This window comes from Caloenas nicobarica, chromosome 3, assembly GCF_036013445.1.
Source record: "Caloenas nicobarica isolate bCalNic1 chromosome 3, bCalNic1.hap1, whole genome shotgun sequence".
NCBI lineage: Eukaryota > Metazoa > Chordata > Aves > Columbiformes > Columbidae > Caloenas > Caloenas nicobarica.
In genome coordinates, this window is record NC_088247.1 from 1,246,512 (window position 1) to 1,260,978 (window position 14,467).

Below are 14,467 nucleotides of genomic sequence, written 5' to 3' on the forward strand. Positions count from 1 at the left end.
TCTCCCTCCTTGATTTTAAAACCATCACCCCTTGTCCTGTCGCAACAGGCCCTGCTCCAAAGTCTGTCCCCATCTTTCTTATCAGTCCCTTTTAAGTACAGAAGGGCTGCAAGAAGGTCTCCCCTATATCTATATCCACAGATACAGCACTGACCTGGTCCTTGCAGATGGAGAAGCTCTTCTGGGCCAACAGTGCTGTGCCAGGAGGAGCAGGGCAGGCAGCACCTTACAGAATCACAGAACAGTTTGGGTCAGGAGGAACCATTAAAGCTCATCCAGTGCCCCCCCTGCCATGAGCAGGGACATCTGCACCAGCTCAGGTTGCTCAGAGCCTCATCCAGCCTGGCCTGTGGGAGAGATGCTGGTTCTTCCCACCACAGCCAGACATGGGCTGCAAAAGGCTTTATTGCAGCACTGGGAGGACCCAGGGTACTTTGCCGGGCAGAGGGGAGACTGCTACCATGTGAGATTCAGGTGCTGTAGCCTGGAAAATGCATGGAAGAAAGGAGTGATGGACAGGAGGGGATATCTCGGGACTCTGGATCCTGGGGCATCTTCCTTTGCTGCTCTGTGCCTCAGTGTCTGCAGCTGTAAACGGGGAAAAGTGCTAATGAGGCCACCCAGCCTGGAGGGTTCTGCCTTCTCAGGTGCTTCACCCACCACCTTTGCACTTCGACAGACGTTTTGCTTTCATCTGACCCCTCTTCTTCTCTGTCTTTGCTTCCCTGGTCCCTGCAGACTGAAGAAGAGAAGGAGAAAAAGAAAAAGAAGAAGAAAGGAGGAGGAGGAGGAGGGGAGGAGGCAGAAGAGGAGGAGCCAGACGAGAGCATGCTGGACTGGTGGTCCAAGTATTTTGCTTCCATTGAGACTATGAAGGAGGTGGGTGCAGAGCAGAGGAGAGGTGCATGTAGGGGGAGGGTGGAAAATATTTCCTGCCTGTGAGGACTCACATGTTCCCAGCTACATCCCAAGGCTTTTTTTTGACCTGGCGGAGCTGAGCAGGCTTCCTCTTTCCTGGCTGGACTGGTTTGTACTCAGACCCAAGTATTTAACAGCATCAGTGGTCAAGGCTGCACTGAGCAACCTTGATTTCTCCAGCACCACCAGAACATCGGTCAGGTGGAAAGAGCGAACTGTGACCCTGAATTAGGCACTTCCATGGGGCACAGGGACCTTGGCATGAGCACCCACTCCCTGTTCGCTTTGTTTCTCCCCCAGCAACTCCGGCAGCAGGAAGCAGCCGCGGCAGAAGCGGAGGAGAAGGAAGAGATGGAGATCATGGAGGGTGAGCATGTTGCAGACAGGAGAGGGAGCGTGGCAGGGAAAGGTGGGACCAGGACTCCTTTTGGACCACATCGTGACTCTTCTGCCAAACCAGATGCTCACAGCATGTTGCATTTCCCTGCGTAGGATCAATTTTTGCGAATGTGAGGCTGTGGTGGGCTAACGTGCTAATGCCAGGTGAACCCAAATCCGAGCATGGTGGTGTGGCAGCCTCCAACCCACCCACGCTGGGAGGAAGGTCATGTGCAATTAATGTGCATAGATGAGGTTCTTAGGGACGTGATGTAGTGACAGTGTTGGGTTAACGCTTGGACTTGATGATCTTAAAGGTCTTTTCCAACCAAAATGATGCTATGACTGCAGACTAGTGATCAGGAGCTGTGTTATTGTCCGAGGACATTTTTGTGCAATCACAAGTCAGCGCGTCATTAGAAGTCCTGTTGTCTTGGCCATGCAGATGTTTTAGCTGTAGGACTGTGTGCTTGAAGTCTGTTGAGCATGCCAATAGATACTTCTAGATCACCTTCATGGGGCTTTCCATCCTCATTTTGCTCCAGTTTTGCAAGGGAAGATTAAACCAGGCAAAAGGTCTGGGATCTGTCTAATCTGACTGCTTTTACCTGCATGTACAGGCTTCCTTGTCTGCTGTTCTAGCATAGGCAGCGAAGAAAAATATGCACTTGTAGGGCAAGTTTTCTGAGCTATTTTCAATACTATGCTAAGATGAATTGTGCCCTAAATGTGTTTTTCTCTGAAGGAAGTCAGGGATCTGTAGCTCAGCGGGATGTTGCTGATGTCTAAAGTTGTGTGAGACAAATTCTGTACCACAATGATGTGGGCCGAGAACACTCGTGAACTGGGACCTGTTGGGCAAGGGTGACTTTGTCCAATTGAAGCCTGGAGGGTCCTCACCAGTCCCACCAGTGGGTCTTGGAGGGGTTTCCCTGAGGACTTTCCCCCATACTCTCCATGTGTCCCATGTCCCCATGACAGCGGGTTGCTCTCGTGCCCATGCAATGCAAAAACCATTAGCTGGGAACAATACAGATCCTGGTTTCTTTGGGAAGACTAGTCTTTATATGACAAGAAAGATGAGTCTGGGTCTTGCTGAGCTTGGAGATAGCTCTGAGCAGCTTCTTCCCGGACTTGCTGCCACAGCAGGGCTGCTGGGGGGGTCTTGTGTCCCTCATTGTTTTCTGTCTTCTGAGAAAGGTCCGTTTCCCCTTGGCACTCCCATTCCTTAACCCCTTTCCTCTTCCACATTGTCTTTGTCTGTTGTCACCTGTCCGTCCCCATCTGCATTGCCCAGCACTCATGAAAGCTGGCAGGGGCAGCAAGGGACAGAGAGTGTAGAAGGGTAGAAGAAGTTCTCAGGGATGTGGTTTAGAGGTGGACTTGGCAATGTGAGGTTAACAGTTGGACTCAATGATCTTAAAGGTATTTTCCAGCTAAAACAATTCTATTATTCTATAAGTTTTCTTTCAACGTGCCTTTCCCGGCAGCCTGTTCCCAGTGCAGCTGATGTCCATGGCTGCTGGTTGCTTTGAACAGAGCCCTTAACAACCTGTCATTGCAGCTGGGCATGGGCAACACCTCCGAGGCAGCAGCCTCTGCTCTGGTGCTGAGCATCAAGCACAGTCCTGTTTGCATTACCTACGCTGGGGTTTTGTTCTTCAGGCTGGATTCAGCAGCAAAAGTCTCCAGTAGAAGGAAGAAAAGGAGATGCTGTGGGCAGGATCAGGTACATTAGGAGGAGTATGAGCAGCAGGTGGAGGGAGGTTGTTCCTCCTCGTCTGCTCTGCCCTGGGGAGGCCCCATCTGCAGTTGTGTGTCCAGTTCTGGGCTCCCAGGTTGAAGAAGGACAAGGAATTACTGGAGGGAGTCCAGCAGATGAACACGAAGATGCTGAGGGGTCTGAAGCATCTTTGTGATGAGGAGACACTGAGAGAGCTGGGGCTGTTCAGCTGGAGAAGAGAAGCTCAGAGGGATCTGATCAATGGGCTCAATATCTCAGGGTGGGTGTCAGAGGATGGAGCAGACTCTGTTCAGTGGTGCCCAACGCCAGGGTGAGGGGCAACGGGCACAGACTGAAACACAGGAGGGTCCATCTGAACATGAGGAGAAACTTCTTTGCTGGGAGGTGCCAGAGCCTGGCCCAGGCTGCCCAGAGCGGGTGTGGAGTCTCCTTCTCTGAGACATTCAAACCCACCTGGACCGACCTGTGTGATCTGCTCTGGTGACCCTGTGTTAGCAGGTGGGTTGGACTGGGGCATCTCCAGAGGTCCCTTCAGCCTCAGCCAGGCTGGGGTTCTGTGATTGTCACTGCTGCTGAAGCCAGCCAGAGCCAGCACTCTCAGTCCATGTTTTGTGGTCCTCCAAATGACTTCTGCTCAGGTCAGCTCTGGAAGTTCCCTGCACAGAGACCTCTGGGCTCCTGGAGATGCTATGACCTGGGCAGTTGTTGTCCTAAAAACATGGTTCTTTACCCATTGTACATACAAATGAGCCAAATTTAGCACACAGAGATGAGATATTGTTTATTACAGACTTATGCAAGCCTGGAAGCTGGAACAAAGCCAGCACACCAGCAAGAAAAGTAAAAGGCATTATATACAAAATCTTATCACTGTGTTCACACCTTGAAGAGCCAATTGGTTAAATATTTGCATATAGCATTACATAATCCTTATAGTGTATAATGGACAATGTTCAGCTAAAGGACACTTTATCCAACAGTCTCAAGATGTATGTTAAAGTGACTCAACTGATTGTGGGGCTTCAAAACGTCTAAAGCTGCAAGGTCAGTAGTGTCTGTAGCTGGTGACCAGATGTTTTGCAAGTCACTCTTATCTTTGTCAGACTGACCTAAAACTGAAAGGATTTATATATCTTTAGGTTAGCGATTGCAGACAGGATTCATTCTTTTGAGTGATGACAACATGGCCAGAGTCAGTGAAAGATGGGAGAGGGCTGGGGTGGGAGCTGCAGGCAGTGGCAGCTGCCAGCTTTCATGCTCCTCCTGTTTGAAGGGCTTGGATCCAGTCCCCCCTCCCCGTCTCCTCCACCTCTCCTCACTCTCATTTCCATCTCCTCCCTCCCCGCTGCTTCCCCTTGGCCTCAGAAATCAAACTTGATGACTTTCCCATGAAAGGCTCCAAGGGTCAGGCGAAGAACAAGGAGAAGTCCAAGGCACCCAAGGATGATAAGAAAAAGAAGCAACAGTCGGCCCCTGAGCTTCCTGAGAAGAAGAACAAGCAGAAGATTGACGAGCTGAAGGTACGTGTGTTGGCAGGGGAGGAGACCCTGCTCGGGGCGGGCTGGAGGTCTGGCAGGATGGCAGTCCCGGCCAGCTGGAGATCAGAGCAGGATGGATCAACCCCATCGAGGCACCTGATGGGTATCTCACCCTGGGTGAGATGTGCCTTGGGACTGCCAGCTTCTTTCCATAGTTTGGAGGGGCCAGAGGTAACAAACTTTAGAGAAAAGGGTTTGCCCTGGGATAGGATCATCCTTGGGGCAGCTTGGCCATGGCTGGCCCAGCAGGACTCGGGGCAGGGATGGGCTCTGGGTCAATGTACTGGCCCATGGTGTTTATGAGGATTAACGTCGTCTGTGGTTCTGGGGCTCAGAGGGGGTTTGAACCTGGGGGTCCAGTCATCTCTCCCATTCAGCCGAGCTTCCCTCTCGTGTTTTAACACTTTGGAGAGGTGCTTGTGGCATCAAGGTCCAACCCAATGACCCTGGAGATCTTTTCCCTTCCTAGAGAACTGGGCATTGGTGTCCATGGTCCCTCTGAGTTGCCGCACACCGTCACCATTTCTTTTCCTCACTTTTTTTTTTTTTTAACTTACTTGTCCTCCTTCAACTTTCTGTCACCTCAGGTCTTCAACAAAGAGCTGGAAACCAAGTTCGATAACTTTGAGGACTGGCTGCACACCTTCAACTTGCTCCGTGGGAAGATTGGGGACAACGATGACAATGCCACCGAAGAAGAGCGGATAGTGGGGAGGTTCAAAGTGAGTTTGGTTGCTGAGTTGGGCCAGGGCTGAGGTAGTTTGGGGGGAACTTGCCAACAGGTTTCTCTGCTGAAGCTGGTTTAGCAGGAAGGGAATGGATGGAATAGAAACGAATTTACATTGACCCAGCTGCAGGCAACTTGCAGGGAGGAAAAGCCTCCAAGGTTAGTCCCAGAAATCAGATGGCTTCAAAGAACATGTCCACAGAGGTGGTCATCTGCAGGCAAAGAGATCCTTGGTGATTCTTACAGAAGGCCAAGGGATAAGCAGCTCCTCTTTTGTGCCCACTGTGGCAATAAATCATGCCCTGGGTTATCTCTGAACCATTTCTCACCAATACCAGTCACCTGGGCTGACGGTCCAGTTGCACCATTGCCAGTCCCCACATCCATCAGCTGGAAGATTCTTGGACAAGGACCTCTCTGAGGGTGTGATCCTGGCCAGGTGAAGCCCATTGGTGCCAGTTTTCCCCTTGATTTGCGTAGCAGAGGAGCTGAGCAGGCAGTTCCCCACCTTAGCTGGGATCAGATGCTTAGGGAGCATAGAAACCAGCAGTGTTTCGTGTGGTACATCCCAGATTTTCCATCACATCTCTCGTCACCTCTTTTATTCCCATTGATTTGTCCTCCTGCCAGTCCCCCTGTCCATGAGCACTCTGCTATTTTGATTCCTCTGCAGATCTCCTTCCATCTCTCCAGTTTCTCTGCTCATGGCTACAAGCCCTGAAGAGGTACTTGTGCAGTGGAGAAGTTTTCCACATCCGGCACACGGCTAGAAACAAGGATATGGAGCGGCTGCTCATAAGGGTGGTTTGGGATGGGTCTGTTGAACCCCAGGGCAGCAGGACGCTCATCGGGCCCTGTGCTCCCTCTCCCCAGGGCTCCATGTGCGTCTACAAAGTGCCGCTCCCTGATGATATCAGCAAGGAGGCAGGATACGACCCCAACTTCGGCATGTTCCAGGGGATCCCCAGCAACGACCCCATCAACGTGCTGGTCCGAGTCTATATTGTGCGGGTGAGTAGAACTGCGTGGTGTGGCAAGGCGTGATCCTGCGCCCCCTCCGCAGTTCGATCCAGGAGCTGCTCCCAAAGCTGTGGGGATGTTGGATTTTAGGGATCTGCATCAGGGCTGAGGACACAGCACAAGGACTGAAACAACTCTTTGGTGGGGTCTTGAATGGTGTCCCCACAGCTGTGTGCTCCAAACACTGGGAGCAAGCCAGATCCAAGCTGCTGCCTGATCCAGTGACATTTCTTCTGGTGTGTAGGATGGGCAGGCGTGTCTGTCCTAGTGCTGAACTTGAGTGAATAATTTAGATCAGGCTCCAAATCTTGCTGCTATTTCGTCTGATCTCTGCAGGCCACAGACCTTCACCCAGCAGACATCAATGGGAAAGCCGACCCCTATATTGCCATCAAACTGGGGAAGACAGACATCAAAGACAAAGAGAACTACATCTCCAAGCAGCTGAACCCTGTCTTCGGGAAGTGAGTTGCCCCAGCCCTGTTACCTGTCTGCACCTTTTCCAGGGTGAGCTAAGACTGAGCTAAGCTTGCCAGCCCTTGGACCTGCACCCTCGCTGTCCCACAGCTGCTGCTTGGGCTCAAAAGACAAGACTCAGCACACAAAACTTACCTTGCAAGCAGTGTGGGCAACCTCATTTCAGCCATCTGTCCTTCCTTGCCAGCCGTATGGTCAATATTGTGAAGGGTGTTTAACAGAAGTCTATATCTAAGTACCTAGCTTAGGAATCATTAGACCTAGACTCGAGTGAGATTATGGCCTGGCTCTTCAGTGACACGCAGACTTAGTTGCAGGGTTATTGACATCCAGGTCAAGCACTTGCTCTGTGCCACCTCCTGTCTGGGACTGCTGATCTGAAACAGCCCGAGCAGAGGTTTAGTCAAAACCCCTCCCTCAAATGTCCTGCAGTGGGACATGCAAATTAAACCCTGTCCATAGATGGAGCAGACCCACCTCACCCATGTTTGTGTCCTGAGCAGCAGCCAAACCCTTCAACAGCTTTTCTCTTTCCCCTCCCCTGCTCTCCCTGCCCTAGATCCTTCGACATCGAGGCCACCTTCCCCATGGAGTCCATGCTGACAGTGGCCATCTACGACTGGGACTTGGTGGGGACTGATGACCTCATCGGAGAGACCAAAATTGACCTGGAGAACCGCTACTACAGCAAGCACCGAGCCACCTGTGGGGTGTCCCAGACCTACTCCATGTACGAGCAAAGATTTCTCTGCCCAACGTCCTGCCTGGACACCTGTGCCTGTCTCATCTTCCACCCCAAGCCTGGATCTCCTGCAGGAATCTCCCTCCTTTATTGCCTGCTAGTGGGGGGATTGGTGTGGTACCCTCACTAGTTTTGGGACCAGCACAGCAGGGCAGCAGTGGAGTGGGTTGTAAAGAGCCCAGGACAGGGAGGAAAGGACTAAGGGGCACTGGTGGGACTGGGGAAAGGGGTGAGGCTGAAGCTGAAATAGCAGCAGGACCAAAGGAGCAATGCTGAGCAAGTGAGGTTCAACAAGGCCAAGTGCCAGGTCCTGCACTTGGGTCACAACAACCCCATGAATGCTGCAGGCTCAGGGAAGAGTGGCTGGAAAGGGCTCAGTGGAAAAGGACCTGGAGGTGTCAAAAGCAGCTGAACATGAGCCAGCGTGTGCCCAGGTGGCCAAGAGGCCACCAGCATCCTGGCTGGGACCAGCACTGGTGTGGCCAGCAGGCCCAGGGCAGTGACCGTCCTGTGCTGGGAATGGGGAGGCCAAACCTCTAATCCTGGGGGCAGTTCTGGGCCCCTCACGCCAAGAAAGGCCTTGAGGTGCTGGAGCGAGTTGAGAGAAGGGAACGGAGCTGGGGAAGGGGCTGGAGCACAAGTGTGATGGGAGCGGCTGAGGGAGCTGGGGGTTCAGCTGGAGAACAGGAGCTGAGGGGAGACCTTCTGATCTCTGACCTGCCTGAAAGGAGCTTGGAGCCAGGGGGGGTCGGGCTCTGCTCCCCAGGAACGAGCGCCAGGAGCAGAGGAAACGGCCTCAGGTTGCGCCAGGGGAGGTTGAGGTTGGATGTGGGGAACAATTTCTTCCCCAAAGGGTTGTGGGGCATTGGAACAGGCTGCCCAGGGCAGTGCTGGAGTCACCATCCCTGGAGGGGTTGGACAGACGGACATGAGGTTCTCAGGGACATGGGGCAGTGCCAGGGATGGGTTATGGTTGGACTCGATGACCTTAAAGGTCTTTTCCAACCAAAATGATTCTAAAAGTGGGGTGCACTGGGAATTTCAGGTATGAGTGAGCACAGAGCAAAGGGACCGGGGTGGGTGTCAGCAACATGTAGAGAGGGGGCACAGAGGAACCAAGTCTGCTCTGATATTTCACATTCGCTGCCTCAGATCCTTTCCCTGCCAATCCTGGGTCCTTCATGGCAGCAACATTTATTTTGCTGGCAGAGGGGAACAAAATCGCTTTTTCCTCCAAATCTTGCTACTATTTCACTGACCTTGCCCCTCGTGTTCACAGACATGGTTATAACACCTGGCGTGACCCCATGAAGCCGTCCCAAATCCTGTCCAAGCTGTGCAAAGAGGGCAAGGTGGATGGGCCGCACTTCGGGCCAGGAGGAAGAGTCAAAGTTGCCAACATGGTCTTCACCGGTCCCACGGAGATTGAGGATGAAAATGGTACCTGCCCCTGTGGGATGGAGGCTGTGGAGGGGAGCAGGGGTCTGGGGTTTCCCCTCGTCATCCAGGGTTGGAGACAGATGTAGTGGCCTTGTCACCATAAAGCAGCACTGCAATCACTTTCTGCCCATCACCTGAAATGGACCTTCCAGTATGTGACCAGTGAAACAGTGTCTTTTAGACACCCAGGCCAGTACGTCGCTCTCAGAATCACCCATGGGTGTCTGTGGCTTAGCGCCACCAAAGCTGCCTTCGAGAGCTTCCTCCTGGCAGTGTTTGCCCAAGAGCAATGAAAGGAGCCCACCTTGGCCCCTCGGGGGTTTAGGAAGCCATTCTCCATGTAACTGCATCCCAAATCAATGGTTGTGTCCCAACACACGTGCTCAGGAAAGATGAAGGCAGAACAGGAAGGGTGCAGATGAGGAGAACATGGTCAATGGATATGGAACATGGTCAATGGATATGGAGCATGTTCAGATTAGGAAAATGCAGAGGGGCAGGAGATCTGGATCTTCTGTAAATGGTTGGGGTTGGAGAGAGGAGGATGAGAGCAGTTAGGAGGTGTTGGCCGAAGGACAAGGTGTACACAAGAAAATGGAGAGGAGTAGCTAGCAGGCAGTTCTGCCCCCTTGGAGCAGAGGTAGAGACACGGGGCTGTTTGCTGTCCCTGGTGTCTCTCTGCCCCGTTCTCCGAGCTCAGCCCTCCCTTTGCCCACGCAGGTCAGAAGAAGCAGACGGACGAGCACCTGGCCCTGACCGTGCTGCGTCACTGGGAGGACATCCCGCGGGCAGGCTGCAAGCTGGTCCCCGAGCACGTGGAGACGCGGCCACTGCTGAACCCCGACAAGCCGGGCATCGAGCAGGTCCCCAAAGTCCCTGAGCAGACGTGGACGCAGCTCACGCTGCAAACCCTCCAGAGCCTCCAAGCTGGGCGCAGAGATGTCTGCTGGGCAGGCCAGCCATAACCCACCTTGTTGTGGGCAGCAGATCCTGCAAAGGGTGGCACTTGTGTGTCAACCACCTTAAGAATCACCTGGTGACCCCAGCAGGCTGGATTTTCAGTGCCTCTCCTGCTCCAGCCTGCATCCATTTCATACCCCAATGGCCCTTGGTCCTCTGGATCCCTCATGCCCCCTCGGCCCCACACCGTGCAAGGGGACACTTCTGCAGAGGGTGGGGAAGGACTTGTGACACATCTGGCAGGGTTCAGTGCTGCAGGCCCTGCCCCACATCTGGCGGGGCCAGACTGATGTTGAAGGGCAAGAGGAGCTGGGGAGGGGGACATTGCTGGGTGGGTGGGGGGTAAGGAGGGACAAGGGGAGCTGACTGCACCGCTCCAACCTTGCAGGGTCGCCTGGAGATGTGGGTGGACATGTTCCCCATGGACATGCCAGCGCCCGGCCCTGCCATTGATATTTCCCCCAGGAAACCGAAGAAGTAAGAAACCTCCCAGCCAAGCAGCCCCAGGGAAAGCTCCCGGCGGGGATGGAGCGATGGAGACGTGCTTACCCCCAGTCCTGCTCCTCCATGGCCCAGCCCGGCCCTCTGCCAGGGTACCCCAGCCACACTGGCACATCCAGAGATCCAAGACTGGAAGCATCGAGTGGTGTCTTCCCCTTCCAGAGCTGCTCCTGGAGGGTGATATCTTGCCTGTTCCATCCCCTGCAGCTCCCGAGCTCTCTCGTCTGTGCAAACTAGGAATTTAAATTGTTCTCCAGTTTAGCCCATGGCAAGGCACCCCGGGCTCTTTCCAGGGGCTGATGGCTGGAGCCCGGGGCAGGGGAGGTTACTGGCACAGAGTGGTCAACCCAAGCGGGACTGAGCGGACAAAGAGTTCTTCCCACCCCACCCTGCCCTCTGCCGACTCATTTAGAGAGAAGAAAGACCTTTCTTCCCTCACCATCCCTTCCAGCCCTGCCTTACCCTGCTCCACTGTCCTTGGGCCCCTTTTCCCACCCCCAAGGCTGGGATACAGGGACAGAACTGGGCATCCTGCTGGGAATGGTTTCTTCCCAGAAAGGGCTGTTGGGCATTGGAACAGGCTGCCCAGGGCAGTGGTGGTCACCATCCCTGGAGGGGTTTAAAAGGCATTTACATGAGGTTCTCAGGGACACAGGTTATTGCTAGAGTTGGTTAGGTTATGGTTGGACTCGATGATCCTGAGGGTCTCTTCCAGCTGAAATGATTCTGTGATTCTATGAATCTCTTGCACTCCCGTGCCCAGCAGACGATGCCGTGGCTGGAGAGAATGTCCCTTGATGGCAGTGGGCTGCAGATAGGGTCTGAACAGCAGGGCGGGCAGCTGCTGGAAAGCTGAGGCCAAGGGCAAGGTCCAGACACCAGCGCAGACTGGAAAAGCAGAGGGTTGTCAGCAGTGCAGCCCAGGGCAGCCGTGCTCAGTGGTGATCCATGAGCCGGAGCTGGGATGTTCCTACTAATGGGCTGAAGAGAGGGTTTGCAGGTCAATAGCCTGTTTCAAGCAAGGTTATGCCTGGTTATCAAAGTTTCAGCCTGGAGAAGAGAAGGCTCTGGGGAGACCATATTGTGGCCTTTCCAGACTTAAAAGGGGCCCATAAGAAAGATGGGGATGGAGTTTTGAGCAGGGCCTGTTGTGACAGGACAAGGGGTGATGGTTTTAAACTAAAGGAGGGAGATTCAGGCTGGACATGAGGAAGAAATTGTTTGTGCTGAGGGTGGTGAGAGCCTGGCCCAGGTTGGCCAGAGAGGTGGTGGCTGAACCATCCCTGGAGACATCCCAGGCCAGGCTGGACGGGGCTCTGAGCAACCTGAGCTGGTGCAGATGTCCCTGCCAAGAAAGCTGTAAATCCCCTTCTCCTCACCTGTAGGACCCCCTGGTACTCCCAGCCGTGTGTTGTGTTGCTGCCTTTCTCCATCACCGTCCCCCGGCCCTTGTCCAGCCTTTCCACATGGCAGCTGCACCCTGCGAGGAATCCAACACCGAAATTCCCAACCAAGCCAAATGTGACCCGGAAACCCGGGGTTGCTGCACACAAAAGGCAGTGCTGGGAATATCTCTGAGTCTCTGAACATGCTGGAGTCCCAAGAAGGACAGTGATGCCCATTTCTAGCAGGGGACAGCCCTGCTGGGGGGGAAACGAGGAAGAGAGTTGGGCTCAGATTGTTCTGCAGACCCATTTTAGCCACAAATGTACCCAAGGCCAAGCCTGGGCTGTGCCCTCAAGCGTCTGGCTTGGGCCTTGCAGAGGCGCAGAGCAGAGGGAGGTGAAGCTCCCTGTGCTGCTCTGAGCTCACGTGGAGATCCCCCCCCTGCTCCTGCCCTCGTGATCCCTCAGATATTGTTCCTGTGAGCAGTTCCTGGCAGCGTCGCCCCCATTCCCTCCTGTCCCTTCGCCTGCCCCCACGCCTCACCTCGTTGTCTCCCTTCCTCCTGCCAGATATGAGCTTAGAGTGATAGTGTGGAACACAGACGAGGTCATCCTGGAGGACGATGACTACTTCACTGGCGAGAAATCCAGTGACATTTTTGTCAGGGGGTAGGTACAGCGTGGCGTGCCAGCACCGCCCCCTCCGCTGCTCCTTTGGGGGGGATGCTGGTGCTTGATGGGGTCCCCGGGGTGGTTTTGGGGCGGGAAGAGGGGGTACAGCATGGACTGGGCTGCAGGGTCAGATAGCACCAACGCTGCCGTTTTCTGTGCTGTTTCTTGCCTCTCCGTCTCTCTCTTGCCTGGCTGCCCAGCTTTGAGCTACGGGTTACAATCTGGAACACCGATGAGGTGGTTTTGGAAGATGATGTTTTTCTGGCGGGAGAGAAGAAATCTGATATCTATGTCAGGGGGTAATGGCCACGGCCTCGCTGCTTGGTCCCATCTGCCCCTTTTTTTCCTTTCTGTGTTTGTCTTGATGCCCCAACTTGGCATTTCAGCCCCGCAACTTCCAGTTCCAGCATCTGGAGCCAAACTGGGGTTAGTTCCCATCTCCGCTTCCCTCTCACCCAGCTGTAGGGTGAAGCCCCTTCCAAAACTCAGCCAGTTCTTGAAAGGACCTCAAATCAATGCAACAGCACTTCAGGCTGGTGTGATGATTTCCCACCCATCGTTAAACTGCTCGGTGCCTCCTCTGCTGTTTCGCCAGCTCAGGCCAGGTCTCCTCCACTTGCACCTCTCAGAAAACTGGGTCTGTTTCGGCATCTTGGGTCCTGCCAGCACAGCAGATTTTCTGCAATGGCTCTGAATCTGAAATGCTCCAGCCCTTCCCCATCAGTGTGACGGGGGATCACTTCATCTTTGTGTTTTGCAGAGCAGAGCAGGGGATCAGAGGCCGAGAGAATGACCCTGCACTGGGTGCCCAAGCATGGAGTCGTGTCCTGCTGGCTGCAGGACAGACACACAGAAACCTGGGAACACTCTGGGGAACGGCGGTGCCTTGGCTCATCAGAGAAAGGGGCTGGTGGTACCCACAGTCTTTAAAACAAAGCTGTGTTCCCCTGGGGCCCAGACTTGCTCTTATGGACCATCCTCTGTGTCCATTTTGCTCTGGGCATCCTGCTCACTGGAGACAGAAAATTAGGGGCACAAGCCCACGTGATGGCAAGGTCCCACGGCCACCCCATCTCCCAGGGCTGGGACCCAGTGACACGGTGCCGGTCTGAGCTGGGCACTGCCGGTCCCTTTAGACGGGGTCAGCAGAGACAATCCCACCCTTGAGCAGAGCCAGCAGCAGGTCCTAAATACCAGAGACGGGCTCGGATAGAGGAGGCCTGTATCTAGTGGAGTCCCTCAAGGGTCGGTACTGGGACCAGGACTATTCAATATATTCATCAATGACTTGGATGAGGGACTAGAGTGCACTGTCAGCAAGTTTGCTGGTGACACCAAACTGGGAGGAGTGGCTGACACTGGGAGGCTGTGCTGCCATCCAGAGACCTGGACAGGCTGGAGAGCTGGGCGGGGAGAAATTTAATGAAATATAACAAGGGAAAGTGTAGAGTCTTGTATCTGGGCAGGAACAACCCCAGATTCCAGTATAGGTTGGGGAATGACCTATTAGAGAGCAGTGTAGGGGAAAGGGACGTGGGGACAGCAGGGTGACCATGAGCCAGCACTGGGCCCTTGTGGCCAGGAAGGGCAATGGGACCTGGGGGGGATTAGAAGGGGGTGGTCAGTAGGTCAGAGAGGTTCTCCTGCCCCTCTGCTCTGCCCTGGTGAGGCCGCATCTGGAATATTGTGTCCAGTTCTGGGCCCTCAGGTCCAGCAGGACAGGGAACTGCTGGAGAGAGTCCAGCGCAGCCACGAAGATGCTGGAGGGAGTGGAGCATCTCCCGTGTGAGGAAAGGCTGAGGAGCTGGGGCTCTGAGCTGGAGAAGAGGAGACTGAGGGGTGACCTCATTCATGGTGATCAATCTGGAAAGGGGGAGTGTCAGGAGGATGGAGCCAGGCTCTTCTGGGTGACAACCAGTGATAGGACAAGGGGCAATGGGTGCAAACTGGAACACAGGAGGTTCC

The 14,467-nt window shown here is 54.2% G+C and overlaps 1 protein-coding gene across 1 annotated transcript in view; it reads left to right on the top strand.

The window, feature by feature from the left end:
- OTOF (otoferlin) overlaps positions 1-14,467 on the top strand; it is a 112,723-nt gene that overhangs the window by 96,244 nt on the left and 2,012 nt on the right. Inside the window, exons 37-47 of the mRNA XM_065630391.1 lie at positions 739-879; positions 1,219-1,285; positions 4,436-4,560; positions 5,166-5,300; positions 6,179-6,316; positions 6,662-6,789; positions 7,362-7,532; positions 8,824-8,984; positions 9,705-9,847; positions 10,333-10,421; positions 12,401-12,499. Coding sequence (XP_065486463.1) covers positions 739-879; positions 1,219-1,285; positions 4,436-4,560; positions 5,166-5,300; positions 6,179-6,316; positions 6,662-6,789; positions 7,362-7,532; positions 8,824-8,984; positions 9,705-9,847; positions 10,333-10,421; positions 12,401-12,499 — 1,397 coding nt within the window. The remainder of the gene's footprint in view (positions 1-738; positions 880-1,218; positions 1,286-4,435; positions 4,561-5,165; positions 5,301-6,178; positions 6,317-6,661; positions 6,790-7,361; positions 7,533-8,823; positions 8,985-9,704; positions 9,848-10,332; positions 10,422-12,400; positions 12,500-14,467) is intronic.